Source organism: Zootoca vivipara, chromosome 2 (genome assembly GCF_963506605.1).
Source record: "Zootoca vivipara chromosome 2, rZooViv1.1, whole genome shotgun sequence".
Taxonomy (NCBI): domain Eukaryota; kingdom Metazoa; phylum Chordata; class Lepidosauria; order Squamata; family Lacertidae; genus Zootoca; species Zootoca vivipara.
Window position 1 is genome coordinate 62,862,851 of NC_083277.1, and position 19,577 is coordinate 62,882,427.

Below are 19,577 nucleotides of genomic sequence, written 5' to 3' on the forward strand. Positions count from 1 at the left end.
TGTGCCAGCTTGTTGCTTTAAACAGCCAGGATGGCCAGTGATTAAATCCTGGGGAAATAGATGGTGTGGACATAAATTGCTTTTACCAAGCGTTTTACAATCCTGCAAGCTGATTTAATATTCTGGCTTTACAAGTGGCAGTGGAGACTCAGTCTAGCCAACATTTCTTTTTTGGTAATATTTGAAATATTTTTTAAACAAAACAAAATAGCATCCTAAATTTCAGCATGGAATAGGGATTTTAATCCAGGATTTCTGGATCTGAGGCAAATCTAGCTCTAGTTTCATTTTAAAATGGTATTTACAAGTGAATAACTGTCCCAGAGTATGGATTGGGGATTCACTTTCAAATGTGCATTTCATTAAAAGAAACGCAGTGTAGGCAGGTGGTACCCAGACTCAGGAAATTATGCATGTTTGGGAGGTTTCTTATATACCCAGATCTGCTTAGTTAGACTGGAACAACTGTGCAACATTGGATAACATAGATTCCCCTGTACATATTAAACTGAGGCTTTAGGCAATATAGGTGCAAGGAACTGAAGACAGGCATGTTTCTCCCCAAACAACAGAGCATTAGTAATGCTAGCAGCATCTGCATAAGCTACTCCCATGTGGAACATAAATAGAATTACTTTCTAAAATTCCTGTGAGAAACTAATTTCATCCATGCAGCGTATAAGTCTACATTCTATGTGATGCCCATGATAGTAACTTGTCCTGATATTACTTGTTGTAGGCAGGTAGAATTTATTGAGATGAATTATGTATTTGTTGAGTAAGGTGAAAAACTGACCGTGATCTAAAGTTTTGGCAGCTGCGCTGTGTCACTTAGCCAAGGAATTTCCCCTAAATAAGCAACACCTCCCAGGGGCGTAGCCAGGATGAAAATCAGGGGGGGCAAGTGGTGGGGGGGCAAGGGGCGGGGCCAAGGGGCAGGGCCACATCGGAGCAGCCCGATTTCGGGCTGCTCCAACTCCCTCCTCCCCCTCCGCGATCGGCAGGGACGAGGGGGAGCCAGGATTAGCCCAAAATCGGGCTGCTCTGACTCCCTTCTCCCCCTCCGCGATCGGAAGGGACGAGGGGGAGCCAGGATCAGCCCGAAATCGGGCTGCTCCGACTCCCTCCTCCTCCTCCGCGATCGGCAGGGATGAGGGGGAGCCAGGATCAGCCCGAAATCGGGCTGCTCCAACTCCCTTCTCCCCCTCCGCGATCGGAAGGGACGAGGGGGAGCCAGGATCAGCCCGAAATCGGGCTGCTCCGACTCCCTCCTCCCCCTCCGCGATCGGCAGGGACGAGGGGGAGCCAGGATCAGCCCGAAATCGGGCTGCTCCGACTCCCTCCTCCCCCTCCGCGATCGGAAGGGACGAGGGGGAGCCAGGATCAGCCCGAAATAGGGCTGCTCCGACTCCCTCCTCCCCCTCCGCCATCGGCAGGGGCGAGGGGGAGCCAGGATCAGCCCGAAATCGGGCTGCTCCGATCCCCTCCTCCCCCTCTGCAATCGCTGGGGCAGGTGGAGGGAAAGCCCCAGAGCCACGCAAAGCGGTTGCCTGGTTTTCCCTCCGCCCGCCCCACAGCCAGCCAGCTAGAAGGGACGTCTCCCTTCTCCCTTGCTGGCTGTGGGGCAGAGGGAGGGAAAGCCAGCCAAACGCTTTGCGCGGCTCTGGTGCTTTCCCTCGCCCGCCCCACAGCCAGCCAGGGAGAAGGGAGACGGCACCGGGCGGGCAGTGGGGCAGGCTGGCCAGTGGCCCTGCTTCTAGGGGGGCAATTGCCCCCTCCTGCCCCCCTGCCTACGCCCATGACACCTCCATTTAACGAACAGTGAAGTCCAGTCCAGTCAGGAGGGGGAAGCAACAATATCTTTAAGGAGAGGGTGCTTCTAGCAGAGGATGTAAAAAGAATCAACATTTATCCATATAACTGCCTTTATAGCTGTTAAATGTGCAGCTATGCTCCTGATATGTTTTAGGGAGAGCATAGTGCTATTGGAGTGGCAAGGTTTACTCCAATTACTTGAGCAAAAGAGTAATCTGTGCACTTCTCTACTAACTGTGCCAGCCTGACATCCTGCTCTCAAAGGCATTGCTTACAAACCAGCACACACTGGCCTGTGTCACAGTGCAGGTCTTACAAGCAAGGTGACCCGGAAACTACAACTAATCCAGAATGCGGCAGCAAGACTGGTGACTGGGAGCAGCCGCCGAGACCACATAACACCAGTCTTGAAAGACCTGCATTGGCTCCCAGTAAGTTTCCGAGCACAATTCAAAGTGCTGGTGCTGACCTTTAAAGCCCTAAATCAGGCATCCCCAAACTGCGGCCCTCCAGATGTTTTGGCCTACAACTCCCATGATCCCAAGCTAACAGGACCAGTGGTCAGGGATGAAGGGAACTGTAGTCCAAAACATCTGGAGGGCCGAAGTTTGGGGATGCCTGCCCTAAATGGCCTCGGTCCAGTATACCTGAAGGAGTGTCTCCACCTCCATCGCTCTGCCCGGACACTGAGGTCCAGTGCCAAGGGCCTTCTGGCGGTTCCCTCGCTGCGAGAAGCCAGGGAACCAGGCTGAGGGCCTTCTCGGTAGTGGCACCCGCCTTCTGGAACGCCCTCCCACCAGATGTCAAAAAGAAAAATAACTACCAGACTTTTAGAGGACATCTGAAGGCAACCGTGTTTAGGGAAGCTTTTAATCTTTAAGAAATTAGTGTATTTTAATATTTCTGTTGGAAGCCACCCAGAGTGGCTGGGGAAGCCCAGCCAGATGGGTGGGGTATAAATAATAAATTATTATTATTGTTATTGTTATTGTTATTATTATTATTATTATTATTATTATTATTATTATTATTATTACAGTTCCAAAACAAACTATGGATTTGTTTCTGACATATAGCTGTTGAGCTGTAGGGCAGAATATCTCTTGGGGTCCCTTTCAACTCATTGATTCTTGACTCAGATGGGCGAATGGTTTTTCTGTTTTTGTTTTTTAGAGCTGTGTGTAAAAATGGCCTTTCAAAGTCCTCTACCTTATTTGTGGGGTGACAAATCGGGCTTAACATGTCGCCAGATTTCTCTGGACGGAGGAGAAGTTTTCCAATAGTTTTAAAGAGATGCACATTGATCCTTACCACAAACCTGTAAACAAACCAGTTCACACCTCGTGCTCTTAACCCCAATTCTCTCCTAGAGGGAGTCCAAAAATAGTGCATGCCTACATCCTAGATAGGCCATATCTAGCACGCTCTGGCGCATATATCTCAAGAGGAATGCAAGTACGTCAGTTGCATTCGTGAAACTGCCCCTTCCAAAGTGTGAAGTGATATTTAGATTAACACACTGAATGGCAAGTCAGGCGGGTATTGGAACTAATGCACTACACAGTCAACGCTTGGGTTGGTGGAAGTAAACCTATACTACAGAAACCCACTCATGTCCATGTGCTTTCTCCTTCTTTCCTCCACATTGAAGAAGTCTGTTTACACGAGGAAACCGAGAAAGGGAAGGCAGAGCTGCTGGAGAAACAGAGAAATGAGATCAAAAGGCTCCAACAACAACACCAGGAGGAGAAAGTGTGTCTGGAGGAAGCTCACCGCGTTGAAACTGAGAAACTTAGCCAAGACATTAAAATCCAGGTTGGAGCTGTCTTCTTCTTGCCCTTTTGAAGCGATGATGCCTGACGTTGTCAGACCAGACATTTCTCTTTTGCTGAGCAGTATTCTGATGGCTCACAGTTACAGAGCCTAAAATGTTGTTTGGAGAAACCACATGCTAGCAAGACACTAGCAAGCAGTCATGCAGGTCCAGTGGGTTGAATGTGCAACTAATTCTTCGCCAGGTACACACTGTTGTGCATATTGAACTAGTGCACAACCACAATGGGAATGAGTGGTAAAGAATTGCCCCATGCTGTTATATTATTCATCTCTAGCATATCTTACAGTCAACTGCCTTTGTGTAATTCATTGCCCACTAAATCATAGCTTTACTAAATGTCAGCATTAACTGAAACCAGATCTTGAAGTCTTGTTAGCAGGTACAGAATTTTGATAAATTTCTGCACATATGTGTGGACGATCAATTATTTAGCAACACAATTAAAAATATTCTTTTGTTTATGGCCATCCCTGTATTTCCAGGTTGCAGAAAATCAAGTAATTGACCGGTTAATAATTGTAAAGTTCCCTGGGAAATGAATGGATATTACCATTTTTAAAGGGTTGTCATATTTCAAAAGGTTTATGTTGAATCTGTTCTGTTGGTATCTTTGGAAAATCCAACTTATCTAACTGAGAATGCAGTGACTTGCCTGCGTGCTGGTTTTGAGCAGATATTTATTTTAAAGCCCTGAATGTAAATTACAAGATTCATGTGCCAGCCCATTCATTGAAATGGTTAGGTCACCCTGCAATAACCCAAGAAGCAAAAATTAGGAAAGGGTCAAGCTTCCAATTCCAAATATATTGTGGGGAGGTGTGGATGTCTAAATATCCACAACACATTTTTTGCTATTTAATCTTGAGTGTATTTTGTATTGAATTCAAAATGTAAATTGTGAATTTGCTCTCAAAATGTAAATTGTAAATTTGCTCTCAACGTGTTCAGTTAGGCTTATTTTCCCCAAATATGATTGTAGCTTTAGTAGCTGATTGGTTGATCCTTAGGCACCTAAGTTTCAACAGGGAGGATGGCAGATGCTTGAGGAATTCCCTTAGTTTATTTTCCTATTACATTGGCTTGATCCATACCTCCTGGGCTGCTGTACAAATCAGAGCATGCTTATCCTTCAGATTTTTGGATTTTTGCAAACCGTGATAGGGAGCTAACGTACGCTATTGCTAGAAGGTCTGCCTTTTATAAATATTTCCCGGCTTCCTTTGCAGGTAGCAGCTGATCCAAGCAGCCAAAAAGTCCAGTTACTGCTGTGACGGCATTCAAAATGGAATCACAACTGCCTCTGAGACTGCCGGGATGTGATGATGTGCCAGCCATCCTGGGGACTTTGTTTGGGGGGGGGGAAGATGGCTGCCCCCATGGACCCATGAGGGCAAACATCCTCTGCACCCACTACAATATCCCTGGAAGGAATAGCACGGTCCATCACATTCTCTGGAATTTCATTTGCAGCCCCATTAAAATATTTGCATGCTAATTGCAGGGGCAGCTGAGCTTTCTTGAAGAGTCTGTTACAGTCAAACCTCGTATCCCGAATGCCTCCATTTTGGAACGTTTTGGCTCCCGAAGGCTGAAAGCCCGGAAGTAAAAATTTGGAAGCCGAACGTCCAACGCAGCTTCCGCTTGAGTGCAGGAGGCTCCTGCAACGAATTGGAAGCCATGTCTTGGTTGTCAAATATTTTGGAAGCCGAATGGATTACGTTCGACAACCGAGGTTTGACTGTATCTGTAAAACAAGAAGGGAAATGTTGTTTTAAAAGGCAGTCCTCGGACCACCCTGTAATAGTGGAAGTACATATTTTAATAAGAATTTCATTAATGCAGAAAATGAGTGGAACAGGCTTAATAATGAACACATGTGAAAGCAACATGAACCAGAATTAGACTGATTTGTCTGTTCCTAGCAAGAGGACTTTATCATGTGCACATGTTCTTGGGAGTCCACCACACTGAACACAGTGGGACTTTCTGTTGAGTGAATGTTGCAAGGATCAGGTGTTAGGTGTAGTTTTATACCTGCACTAACAAACAACAGGCACTCACATAGCCAAGTGTGTCACAAATAGGTCAGCAAGTCCTCAGAAGGTGCTAGATTCTTCCTGGAAATTTGACTTGATCCTGGTTACTTGCTTGAAGAATGAACAGCAGTGTATACAGCCGGCAGCCAATGTGTGTGGAAGATCGGACTGCACAGATTTTTCACCCTGAAAGATTTCTGGCAGCAAGTCAGCAGCATGCCTGTGGTGATCTCCACACAAGAATTCAGAACCCGTTTAAAGAAACAAGGCAATAGTTTTAGAATCTGCATAGTTCAGTGCCTATAGAATGGAATGTACCACTTAGAGAAGGGGGAGGAAACATGTGCTAGAACCTCCTCCCAAATCACCTACAGGCCAGCGGTATTCGAACTGTGCTCCAGAGAACACTGAGGTGATGCATTGGAAGACCATTGTGGGCTTGCCAAGAAGAAAACTGGCAAGGTGGACAAGCTTCCCTGGAACACAGCTTGCCACCATTTCTGATGTTCAACAACAATATGCAGATGTAGGAGAGCATCTATTCCTTTCACTGAATGCTAATTCTTACGGTCCTTGGCATAATATATGTGCATATTGTGACAATTTAAAGTGTCGTACAGTGAATATTCCCTTACTCCACACTTAACTTGGGAATAAATCCCATAGAACTCATTGGTGGTTACTTCTGAGCAGACATGTGTGGGATTGTACCGCAGGGCTGCCATCCTCTGCACCCTTACTTGGGAATAAATCTCACTGGAATAAGTGAACATATATAAGATAGGGCTGCACTCAACTCTAGCCATATGATCACACCTGTGACATCCAGGTCCTTTCTTTTTCTGCCCTATTCCTATATTCCAGTTCTCCAGTTTGATATGGAGGAAAGGGGAAAAAATAAGGTTACACCACCATCACCATCATCATGATCAAATTATTACAGTTTTATCTCCATCTTTTTCTGAGGCATTCAAAATTGCAACCATAAGTGCCACCCCCCCCTCCATCCATCCCATAGACTGATAGATAGTGATTGGCCCAAGATCACTGGCTAAACAGAGGTTTGACTTCTCAATCCAAGACTGATGGTCCACTCACTACACCACTCTGTTTCTTCCCATGAGGTGCAGACACACCCTGCAATAGTCTCACGTCAAACGGGGTTTTGCCGCTATTGTCATGCTTCAGAGACCTGCCCACCCTCTTTGACTGGAAGCAATAAGGGGATGACTTCACTGTGCAGACACCACAGTCAGTAAACAATGCTTCTTGCTAGCATTTCTCAGTCAGGCCCCTTGAACACTGCTGCCTGTCTCCAGCCTTAAAATGATGTCAACTCCTCTGTGTGAGATGTGAAGTATCATGCAGAATGCTGGCAGTAAAGTCTTATTTGTTAACAACATTGCAATATTGCCTGTGCCTCCCTCCCCACCCCCCACCCCAGGTAGAAAAGGAGAAGGATTTACAATGCAAGCAACAACTCTCTGAGCAGCATGACTTCCTGAAAAAAGAACAGGAAGAGAGACTCCGAGGTGAGAACCAAAAAAACCTGCTTGCAAAACATGTAAGCTTTGTTCGGTTTGCATGAAAGCACTTGGGAAACCTGTGGTCCTTCAGATGTCGTTGGACTCCAGCTCCTATCAAAGAGTCAGGAACAATGGGAATTCCTACAGTACCTAACATCATATGGAGAGCTGCTGTTTCCCCACCCCTGCACTATGGTATGCAAATCCCACTACAGTGCTGAGTAGGCCGTTCCTGACCCTCAACCCTGGTGATGGAGGCCTAATCTGGATACAGACTACAGTACTATGTGACAGGGCCCCTGTCAGAGTGAGGGAGAAAGGCAGAGAATCCTATGTGCTATTTGGAAACTCATTTCTAAAGCAATTATTGGTGAAGTTACTTCTGCTGCCTCCCTTGGTGAGCTTTACGTTGGCATTGTAGCACCACTTGTTCACAGGCACAGTTGTCCGCAAGCATTCCCAGAACTGTTGTTGCCTCCTCATGGCTCCCTTGCTGTGCCCCACTCACCACAATCTGCTTCCCCTTTTCAAAAGTGGCAGTAGCACAGAAGTGTAGCGTGGGGGGCAGGGGGACCATTTTGAAGGGGGTGCAATCAGGCACCCCCACGACTGGCACGGAGCTCTGGCAGCTGAGGTATGGCAGCAGGCAGGTTGGTCTAGTGGACAGGTGGATGGAGGCAGTGGGCGAGAAGCCTGTTGGAGGCAGGCTCCGTTCACCCTCTGCACTTGCCCTGCCTGCCCTGGGTACCAGCAACCCACGCTATGCCGCTGCAGTAACAGCAATATGGATGGGGAAAGAAAGTGCCCTCCCTGCAGTATGATAAGAAGCATCTTCAAATCGGCAAGTAGATTGTCCAAAGGAATAAAGACAGCAAGTGCCTATAGGAAAGCGAATGACCAGAGGAAGGATTACAGAAATAATCGCACGCCAAGTACTCGGCTCCCAGCTACTAAATATTAGTGTCATTAATGAATTGGTGACCTCTAGAAATACTTTGGTTATAGATGCAATGCAAGAAAAGGCAACTCCACTGCTAAAATACTGCGTGTCCATGAGACTCTACTTTTTCCATCCTGCCATTCAACAATGCCGTGTTGTGACATTCCTAAATCGATTTCCCATTGTTCAGCTTCAGTTCCATATTCATTTTAGGCTCTCCGTGCCTTACTATGTCGCCTATTTAATTTTTTCACTTCCTCTCTGCTTAAATACTGAACATCTCTGTCAGAAGGAGGGAGAGGGGGAAAGAGAATGCAAGGATCCCCCTAGTCCTGCTGCTGCTGTACTGCTCTAAGGCATGGCCTGGCTTAGTGTCCCATCGTCTGGTTTAGCTCTCTCCAGATAGACCACATGTTGAAGCTGTGGTTTTGCCACTTGTAGTTTGTCTGGGAGAGATCGTGCAGGATTTGCTCATTTGGTTTGGCTTAGAGTTACGTGCAAATGAAGGAAGAGAGACATGACCACAAAGATTTCAAGACTGAGTTCCATTCACATTCTGTCCTCCTTTTTCTCTGAGTATACTCTTGGGACAAACAGTGTGATGTGTTAATACTCAGCTGTGTATTGAAGAGAACCCCTGGCTAGATCAGAGCAGGGCTAGTGTCTCTCACTGGTTTCTTCTGACCACAGTCTGTGGTTTCTCTTGCAGAACTCCAGAAAGCACATGACGAAGAGAAAGTGCTCCTGACCGAATCCTACCAAAAGTCCCAGTCATCTTTGCAGGTGCTGTCACTCTGGATATGCTCCAAGTCAGAGGCAGCCAACATGGTTTCCTCTAGATTTTGTGGACTTATAATTCCGGGTCATTCTGGCTGGGCCCTGCTGGATTTACTGGCCATTGGGAGTTTGGCTGGAAACCCACTAAAATGTGTTGGAACTTGATTAATGTTATCAATGCAAACAGCATCATGCACACATGCTCAGGGTGGTGGGGTCAGTATGCTTGCCGGAGCAGTGATTTATTCTGCCTCATATTTCTTCTCCAGGAGACAGTAGACAGATTGAGTTCCCAGATGAAGTCCTTCCAAGAGAAAATGAAACGGGTGGAAGAGTCGATCCTGAGCAGAGATTATAAGAAACACATCCAGGTGCCAAAAACCAAAACCAGTTACGATCAGTTAGATGGGATTTCTTCACCTGTTTATTAACCAAGACACAAATGTTACCTCCTTCTCTCACTGCTGGGAAAACAAAGACAATGATGGTTGCCATAGTTCACATGCAATGCTAAGCTAAACCATGGTTTAACATAAATGTGCAAGTGTGTGAGCTCCTAGAGAGGAGATCGTGGCTGCTTTGCTCCTCCTTGATCATTCTTGAGCTCAGCCATGGCTTGGCTTAGTGTGTCCTCTGAACCAGGACTTATTTAGCTCTCTCTAGACTAACCCTAAGTTGGAATCATGGTTTTTGGCTCGTGGTTTGTCAAGGGGGGGCTAAGCCATGACCCTGGTTTCAGGCAACCTGCTAAGCCAAGCCATAGCTTAGCTCAGCATAGCAGCAAAACAAACTAGGGAGGAGCAGGGCAACCATGATAATCCCTGCTTGTGCATCCCAGCTAAATTGTGGTTCAACTTCGGGCTTGTCCACACTTAAGCTTGTCCAGTGCTTGGAAAGCAGAGGTCCAAGCATTTCTCTGCTTTTCCTATGCTTTCTAGGCACTCGTCCAAGTGGTTCTGCCTTTGCTCCACCATCCCATGGAAAATGCACTCATTAGCTTTATATCTGATAGATGCTTGCTCTGATTTGGCAGTAAACTGGATTTTCCCAGAGGAAATCAGCAGGGCAAATGGAAGTGTGGATGAGTCCTTAGTGTGATGTGCAAACCAGGCCAATATATGGGTCCAAAGAACAATGCTTATTGATCATAAAAATGGGAAAGAGGAGAGTGCTTACCTACTTCTGTTCTAAGCAACCATTTGGCATTGTCATACCATAAGCACAAATAAAGTCCACTTGACACCTCTACAAGCGAAAGCAATACTTGATTTCTCACCCAATGAATACAGCATGGAGGGATAACTTGAATGTGTGAAAGCAATTGTAATGGAACTGTAAGTGTGACTCCCTCCCTAACGTCCACCTCGCCAAGCACAGGGAGCAGCAGTGGGTCTGAAGCAGCCAGGGGGCGGGGAAGGGAAAGACTCGGAGGGAGAAAGAAACCATCGTGCGGAACGTTGGGAAGCACAGGGGAGGAGAGATGCGGGCAAGGGCTCAAGGATGCTGGAGAGTCCTTCCACTGCCCTGACAGGGAGGAGACTGAGAGGGCATCGCTCCTTCCGGCGCAAGAGTTAAGGAGAGCACCATGACGCAGGTCAAGGGGGAAGCGTTTTGGGGTGCCCCAACTACTTTGCTGACGTAAGAACAGACGTACGCCATTGCTGGATTCTGATTCGGAATGAGAGGTCATGTTTTAAGCTGCCTCTGCACTGTAAATATCTTGCACAATAAGTCTTTAAAGACAAACTGGACTCAAGCGGAGTTACTCTAGAGTAGCCACGACGACCCTCTGACAGGAACAAAACACCACAAGGCGAACATGGTTCAATGCAGTGCTTCCCAGTGCTTCGAGTCATCGAATAATGTACTTGCATGAGCAAATTGGCCCTTACAGTGCAATTCTATTCATGTGTAGAGAGACGTCCCAGTGAGTTCCATGGAGTTTACTCCCAGGCATAGGATCTAGAATTGCAGGCCTAGTCTCTCACATGGCTGGGGAGACAGTGAGCCCCTGGATGTAGTTGTGGTTCTATGTTAAGGTCTGCTTTGCCAGCTTTCTACTTAAGGGTGCATTTTGACATTTCCCCTGTTGTTTTCTAGGATTATGGGAGCCCCAGCCAGTTCTGGGAACAGGAACTAGAGAGTCTACATTTTGTCATTGAGATGAAGAACGAACGCATTCACAACTTGGACAAAAAGCTACTCAACCTGGAAACAGTGGTGGGTTCAATGTACTCATTTTTATAGCTATTCCTAAGACTTGGTAGGGTCTTACAGAGGGGACCTTGTGCTCTGCCATTCAAAACTAGCTAATTTCTGAGTACCACAAACACTTACTCTTGAGCAGGGATGGAGAACTTGTGACCCTCCAGTTGTTTGGTGATGACATCTCTCATAATCCCGGACCATTGGCCATGCCAGCGGGGGCTGATATCCCATTAAAATCTGGAGGGGCACAGGCTCCCCACTCCTGCTCCAGAACCTCTAGCACCAGACTTCTGTGGCTTCCTGCAGAAGACAACACATTCCAAGTCCTGTATCCTGGCCTTTAAACTCCCCCCCCCCCCACCTAGCAAGACCAGCATCCGAGATCAAGGCCAAATTACACACAGTGCTAAGTGTTTTGCTTAAAATTCAAATGTAGATAGCAGCAGTGGAGAATGTTCTTTTAATTGAGATTAGGAGCATAGTGCATGAGAAGACTTAGGGTTCGTTTCATATGCTTCCCCATCCTGTTACTATCCCAACAATATTGGCCACTTTCTTCGAAGCTGTTATCCTGGGAGGGAAACTCCCATCAACCCCAGTGTGGAAACATCCCTCCCAGTGCAAATTCCCCATTTCAAGTGGGGAATTTTTGTTGGGACCACAGCAGAACGGGAAGGATTAAACTGTCCTGAAAGCATCATGAGCACAAATCATCATGGATGAAGGATGTCTGGAGTGGACCAAAGAGTATTCTAAAGACAAAACTTGATTATAGGTGTATTAAGGTCTGTGGGAAGAAACCTCTAGGTGAATGGAGCATTGCTGTGTTTGACGGAAGCAATTCCATGTTCAGAAAATGCTTACTGGGACAAAATGGCCACCCCTGCAGCTCAAGTTGCTTGTGAAGTGAGCTGGGCAACTGCAACTCTCTTGAAAAAAAACAACCGGGGTTCTGCTCTACTACCGAAGTTTTTCTTGGTAGATGGATCATATGGTTAGATAGCTCTGAACTAAAATAGATACAGTACCTGGGGTGAACTGTGCTGCTATTGCATTTGGTGTTTGATCACACCCTTGGCCTGCTTACAGATGGAGAGAAATTTGTTGCTCGAGGAGAAAGTTAAAACCCTTCAACAGGAGAATGAAGATCTCCAAGTTCGGATGCAGAACCACATGGCAGTGACAAGGTAAGACCTTCACTTAGCTGCAGTAAGCATCTATTGGTGAAGGGCCCTGAGGATGGTGCATCTAAAGAGAGCCCAGGGAAAGCCTATGGGTCAGGACCTAGATTCAGTGTGCTTGTCCTACATAAGCAGATGCAGCCCATCAGAGACTGTACATTGTTCTATCTGATGCTAATAATTGTGTTTTATATTCTTGTAACCTGCCATGGGGCCTTCTAGAGAAGGGTGGGTAAGAAACCCTATAAATCAAAATAATAATTACAACAACGGCAATAGGATCAGCACAGACAGCATAGCTGTGGCAGTGCCAAACCAGCTACCGCAGTAGCAAATCTTTGTGCTAGAGAGGACCTCTTCTCTGATGCGTTTCCTGCTCAACTTCCTGTGTCAGTGTGCTATTGTGATTGGAAAAGTTGCTATAGGGAAGCTTTTAATGTTTAATAAATTATTGTATTTTAATATTTCTGTTGGAAGCCACCCAGAGTGGCTGGGGAAACCCAGCCAGATGGGCGGGGTATAAATTAATAATGATGATGATGATGATGAAAGAAAGAAAGAAAGAAGACTCTATTGAGGGAGTCTTTGGTGGTTTATAAAAACACTTTTCTGAACATTTGTAGTGTGTACATTTCATGTTCCCCATACCCCTGATATCAATGCCATTACATTTCCCCACAGTATTACATCTCCCCACTTCATTTGACAGAGGTGAGAAAGTGCTCATGATGAAAATTGGGGGCCACTCACTTAAGATACATTGCTGCCTGCTATGTGTTCATTTTTACTTACAGGGCCAAGGGAGCCTGATTCCCATTGTGAAGACAGCCTATGGGAAGTGGGGGCTGTATGGAAGGGGAGGCATATCTGTTCAACTCCCCCCCCCCCCGGGGCCTGAATGGAGATTGGTCCCTCCACAAATCTTGGCGCCAATTTGGACTTTCCCCTCCCATAGGCCCCATTTGGGGGTGTTGTGATTGTCGTTTTGATCTCAGTAGAGAGAGTCTTCCCTCCTGTCTTCATAGCAGCAAACAGTTGGGGATGAAGACGAGGGGAAACACAGTTGCCTGCTACATGTCCAAGTTGGCCCCACCAGCCTCCGTCTCTCCACCGGTTCTAGGACTCCAAAGTCATTTGACTCTGTGCTTCTGCCCTGCAGGCAACTGTCTGACGAGCTCCTCACTCTCCGCGAGTCCCTGGAGAAGGAGTCGCAGCTGCGAGCGCAAGCTCACCGGGAGAAGGAAGAGCTGCTCTACCGAGTGCTGAATGGCGACTCTCCCCATCCGTTCCCTATCTCCACGGAGGCAACACTCATCGCTACGTAGCATTCGGATAGGCCAGAAAGACTGGGGTGGGGCAGGGAGGGGAGAGGTGGCTCCTTCCTTTTGTTCTAGGCCTCTCTATTGTCGACTAGACCTAGAACTCTCATGCTGAGTGGCACTCGGGTGCAAGGAAGGTTCCGGAGGTTCTGTGTGCTTTGATTTTCTCCCATAGGTGGCCTCACTGTTTTGTGGCACTTGAAGAGGTTGAACTGGCCTGCCTTAGGAATGGGGGGTATTCCGCATCCCCCCCCCTCTCTCTCACACACACAAAAGAGGTCAGCTTTAATGCTAGCTGTTTCTGTGTATGCCACTAAGCACTAACTAAGGGTCTTGCCCTACCCCACCCCTCAGGGAGGTAGCAAGACTTGCTACCTCATATATATTAGGCAATGGTGGAAATGGCGGAGATACGGTGGGAATCCGAGTAACCCATAATTTAAGATTTCAGTAGCTAAAGCTGTAGGTGAGAAGAAGCCATAGGATAGAAGAGAGGCAATGGAAGTTTGAAGGTGCAGGCCCAGATCTGAACGCCCTTTCATCTGCCAGGTTTTGCAGGAAGCAGAGTTCACATGCTTGTTCTGAGCGGGAGGAGGCAGACCGCACCCCAAACATGCATTTTGATTCCTAAATGCAAAACTTTGGAGAACGCAGGCAAAATTATGGATACAAACTTTTGTGGCTGAGGTGCATTCTAGATGTTCACCCAGCCACAAAGGAGCTACTTATCCACCACAATCAGCTCCTGTGTTGCTGGGAAAGCTTTGTCTCTCCAGAAAATGACTGCTGTGTCATTTTCTCTGCTTCATGACTATAATCTTTTTTACATCCCTTCCTCCACGATGTGTTCGATCCCTGCCCACATGGCTGTCATCATTTCCGTGCTGAAACTGCTGCATCAGATAAGCAGCTGGGAGAGAATTGAACAGGCACCTTGCGCTTGGTTCCTTTCAAAAACAATTCTTCTTTTTTTCAATAGAAGGTATTTTTTTGCCTGCTTTTATGAGTTCTTTGTCAGTTTAGAAAACAACAGATTGGAAACGGCCTTAAAATTGCAAGCCTTTGGAAACCAAGGGAGTTTTCCTTCTTCTTTTTCTTTTTTAAAAAAGCGATTTAGCTTCTTGAGAAGCTGGAACGGAAGATGGTGCCCTCCACTGGCTGTGATGAAGCAGTGCTAGTAGTTGCAGAGAAACAAAGTTGCTCCAGGCTGGAGAAACTAGACTAAATAGATAGCAGGCGCACGTAATGGTGTTTATGGGTTTGTTTGTTTTTTTAAAAAAAAAGATGATTTGAACTGAGACAAAGGGTGTGTAAAATGTCTTGATTCTAATCAAGAAGCATTTTATACTTCCCTGCGTGGAAACGGTGGTTAGTACTGTGTATGTGAATATAGCATGTAGTGCAAAAACGGTGGCTCATCGCAGTAGCGACGCTCAGGAAAAATCAGTGAACCGCTGGTTGTTGCCTTGAGAGAACACCACACAGATCTCCGCAACGGTGTGGGCCACCCAGCTGAACGCAGCCCCACCAGCTGTGCATGGTAGTCAGCCAGGTGTTTCCCACAGACACATGCACACACCCATTTTTGAAGTACCTGATAGACGACAAAACTAGGAGATTGTTCACAGCCGGTGGGCTGCGTCACAGTCAGTGGGCTGCCAGCTGTGGAGGCCTAGCGCAAAGGTGCGGGTTCCGCTTCTGCAGCATGGCTTGGAGACAGTGACATTTGTTTGCTAACATGTTCAGTTCCTGAAATAATAATTTGGGCAACCAACAATTGGATCCCTCCCAACCCTCAGTCTTGGCAAACCTTTATTTGTCATTCCTCACGTATAACGCATCTCTGTCTGCAGCAGTGAAATGGTTTTATCTTGGAGAAACACAGCTAGCTTGTAATAACGCTATATCTAATTGAGGCTTTCCACAAAATTTCGGTATGGCATCAGTTGGAAAATCTGTCACTTCTGTAGGGCAGAGTGATGATAAGTGAGAGCGAGCAACTCTTAACTAGTGATCACAGTAAATATCACATATGTGTGTGTTGCTGAAAACCTCTCACCGCTTATTATTATTTTAAAGTGATTTTCTCTCTCTTTTTGCATTTATTATGTAAGTTATGAAGCAAATTCTGTGTGGATTTTAGGGAATTGGCAGAGGGGGTGGAAATAATCGAAGTGACCGAGTTTCTGGTACTGTAGTTCATGCCGGCACTTTTCTGATCTGGCCTTAGTGCTGCTAAAGGGATTCTGAGGCAGGGGAGGGCTATTGTGTCAGTGGAAAAGCACATGCATGCAGAAGGTCTCAGATTCAATCCCAGTTTCCAGGTAAAGGTAGTCAGAATGGGGGGGAAATCCTTACCTGAGAGCTGCTGCCAGTCAGAGTAGGCAATATGGACTAGATGGACCAGTAATCCGACTTGGCATAAAGAACTTGGGAAGCTGTGTTATAATATGTCTGACCATCAGTCCATCTAGCTCAGTATTGTCTACACTGACCGGCAGCAGCCCTCAAAGTAGAAACATTCCCAGACCTACCTGGAGATGTTGAGGAGTGAACCTGGGACCTACTGTGTGTAAAGTAGATGCTTTCAACCACTGAGCTATGCCCTTCCACAAACGAAACTTCATATAGCTCTGCGAATCCAAGGAGGTTGCTCACCCTCTCCCTGAACAACTCACTTCTTCAGAGAGTAAGCACTGCTGAGCATGTTATGTGTCACTTATAGCGGCAGCAGGGGTCGGAAAAAGGTAAATATTCTTCTTATTTCGCTGTTGTAGGCTTTTGGGACCACAGAGCCTCACCAATGTACCCTTTCCCAAAGATGTCCAAAATTTGAGATCTATCGACACCATACATTTAAAGCACTCTTAGACGACAACCATGGTTTTCACCAAAGGATCCTGGGAACTGTAGTTTAAGGGTGCTGGCCACACAGACCTATGGTAACCAGCCGCTTGGTTCCCAGGATTCTTCACAAAAACTTGTGTAAGAACGGTTTGAACATAGGATGTAGATGTGACTGTCAGAGCCATCTTTCCCATAGGGCTTAGTGGTGCATCGCGCCAGGGCGCCAGCATCTTAGGGGCACCCCAGCAAGTGGGGGGAGCTGTGTGGCTTTTCCTGCACGCCCGCCAGCTGCGCCCCGGCAACCATAAGGCTGACGGGCATGCAGCTTCCCTCCCAAGTCTCTGCAGGGATCGCTCTCTCACAGTGACATGGAGAGTTGTGTCTCCCCCCCCCCCGATGGCTGGCAGTGCGCAGCTATGGCCACCCCAACACTATCCATGGTAATTTGGGAGTGCTGGGCGGATATTTGCACCCCAGCGCTGCATCTGCTAAAGACGACCCTGGTGACTGTAAGTGCCGGGTCTGCACTGTATGTCTCAGAGGATTTGTGAGGGGGGAAAGGGCAATAACACTTTTTGCGGGGGTTATCTCTAGCCAGCTGAAAGAATGTAGGGCCAATGACCCATCTAGTCCTGCATGCTGTTCTCATGTGGTCAGCCAGATGCCTGTGAGAAGTCTCAAGCTAGACATGGACACAACCCCACTCTGCCCACCTGTGATTTCCAACAACTGGTATTCAGAGGCATTATGCCGAGAGCGCTTGAAGGCCTGAGACAGCCTGCAGAGGCACCTCTACCAACCCTTCCTGGAAGTGAAGCAGCACATAGCACAGAAGAGGAAGACTTCTGAGCCAACAGTTCTCAGGAGAGAAACTCCCCAAAGGCTCTGCAGTCCCAGTGAAGGGAGCCAGAGTTGACACCAGATCCAAACGCTGCCAGGCACTTTTAAGAGGTGATGCAAATAGTATAGAGTAGCATTAGCCAGGTGGCTCTTTCAGTCTATTTAGCTGGTTTTCTTGACTCACCCCTTGCAGTGGCCACCATCAGTCAAGGTGTTTCTTACCATAAGCCTTCAACCACCCAGTCCAGAATCGGAGCTGGAAGCAGCCCAAGAAGGGATAACAGGAATAAAACCTCTCACTTGTTTTTCAGAAGAATACAGGGGCCACTCCATTACTTATGTCAGCTTTCAATACTTTGCAAAGCGGCCAGTGGATAAGCCTAAAAGTGTATACTCAGAAGTAAGCCCCCTTGAGTTCCCTGATTCTTACACCCAGGTAAGTGTGTAGAGGATTGCAGCCTCCGTCATAGAATCGCACCTTGAAACCACTGGCTAATGAAATACGTGAAGTACGCCGTAGCGAAGGAGACAAAGGGCAGGAGCTCTGTTTACAGTTATTAACAAAGGAGGGTGCTTATTTTGATGAGAGTTTGGGGATCTGATCCAGGCGTTGGCGCTCTCATTTCTATGTTAGCAAACAGGGAAGGGTGTTTTGTGTTTTTGTTCATTTAATGATAACAGGTTTTATTATTATATTATTCAGCCTGCTGCAATAGCATGAGAAAGTTGTAAAATGGCAGCCGGTGGAAATTTTCCAGTATTGCAAAATGAATGTAATTTCTTGCAGCATACAAATGAATGAAATGTACTTTCCCTCCCATTTCTGAAATATACTTGTTCTTTATAAGGGGGAGGGGTGTTTGGCCTCCTTCTCTGCCATCCTCATAACCTCTTGATTTATTTCTTGGTCCCCTGGTGCATATCCTTCTTTCCTGATAATGGGACTGTAGGGTGATGCTGATTGTTGGCAACAATGTCGTGTGTGTGTGCGTGTGTGTGTGCGTGCGCGTGCGCATGCGCGCACTCTTGCAGGAAGTGGGGTGGGAAGGTCATGAGAATTGGGAGGGGGAGGACTGAAAGCTGCTCTCTCAGTCACCTCCCAACATGTAATTGCAAGCTTCCTATGGCTATGGTCCTACACATATGCAATAGAAGGCGGGGCCTTCTGAATTGAGCGGGACATCTGAGTACATGCTTGGGACCTCCACAACTGTGTACACACAGCCCTGACTTCTCCATCTGGCTATTTAGTCGGGGAGATGGTTTATAGGAGCCCACTGCTAAACGCATGGAACACTTGGATCCAAGCCAAAGAATTTAAACACCCTTCCCTGATGGGTGATGCTTCTGAAGACTCTGCAGCCCTAGTAAAAAACTTTATAGTGAAGAGCATTTCAGTTCAGTGGAAAATCACTGGGCCTGCACCTAAATTGGCAGGCCTACTTAGACCTAGAGAGGAAAAGCAGGCACCCTGGAATTTGTTACTTAGAACCAGTTAAGACAGGCATCCCCAAACTTCGGCCCTCCAGATGTTTTGGACTACAATTCCCATCTTCCCCGACCACTGGTCCTGTTAGCTAGGGATCATGGGAGTTGTAGGCCAAAACATCTGGAGGGCCGCAGTTTGGGGATGCCTGAGTTAAGAAGTACAGATGAAAATGGACATCATAAATAACTGGGTAAAGTCATTAAAATAAAATAAAATAAGCTGATGTTGCCAAAATGGTCAGTTCCTTCCTGGCAAATCTCTGGTTGTTCTACCTCTAATTTTCTCTCTTAAGTTTTCTTTGTGAAGGCCTTTTTTCCTTTCCTTTCCCCCCCCCCCCAACAAAGAGGCATTCAGTGATGCAAATTGCTACCTGATAAAGGTTTTACCATCTCCACAAGGGCCAGGGCAGATGAGATGGCTAGAACTCCCAGCTCTACATTTTGTCCAATAGGACCTACGGGGTGGGTATGGATGTGGGTAATACAGATTTGGACTGAAGCGCTGGGGCACTTAAAACAAATAAAAATCCCCTACTTACTGAAATTCTGCTCATGCATATACCTGCCTTCGAAACTGCTGTTGCATGTACACACATATATGCCCTAACAGGGCGTATAGCTGTTGGCAGGGATCTTAATTGGGAAAATTGCAGGGTTAACCCTCCGTACCCAGACAATTGTCCCACTCCCGTCTGGCAAAAAGGTACTCTCTGCCTCTGCTTCAAAAAGATTCCTGCTACTTTAATGAGTCAAACATGAAAGG

The 19,577-nt window shown here is 46.8% G+C and overlaps 1 protein-coding gene across 1 annotated transcript in view; it reads left to right on the forward strand.

Annotated features, from left to right (window-relative positions):
• CCDC69 (coiled-coil domain containing 69) overlaps positions 1-15,982 on the forward strand; it is a 32,096-nt gene extending 16,114 nt beyond the window's left edge. Inside the window, exons 3-9 of the mRNA XM_035105696.2 lie at positions 3,467-3,630; positions 7,133-7,220; positions 8,864-8,937; positions 9,201-9,302; positions 11,032-11,151; positions 12,229-12,326; positions 13,480-15,982. Coding sequence (XP_034961587.2) covers positions 3,467-3,630; positions 7,133-7,220; positions 8,864-8,937; positions 9,201-9,302; positions 11,032-11,151; positions 12,229-12,326; positions 13,480-13,645 — 812 coding nt within the window. The 3' untranslated portion in view covers positions 13,646-15,982. The remainder of the gene's footprint in view (positions 1-3,466; positions 3,631-7,132; positions 7,221-8,863; positions 8,938-9,200; positions 9,303-11,031; positions 11,152-12,228; positions 12,327-13,479) is intronic.
• Positions 15,983-19,577: the final 3,595 nt, after the last annotated feature.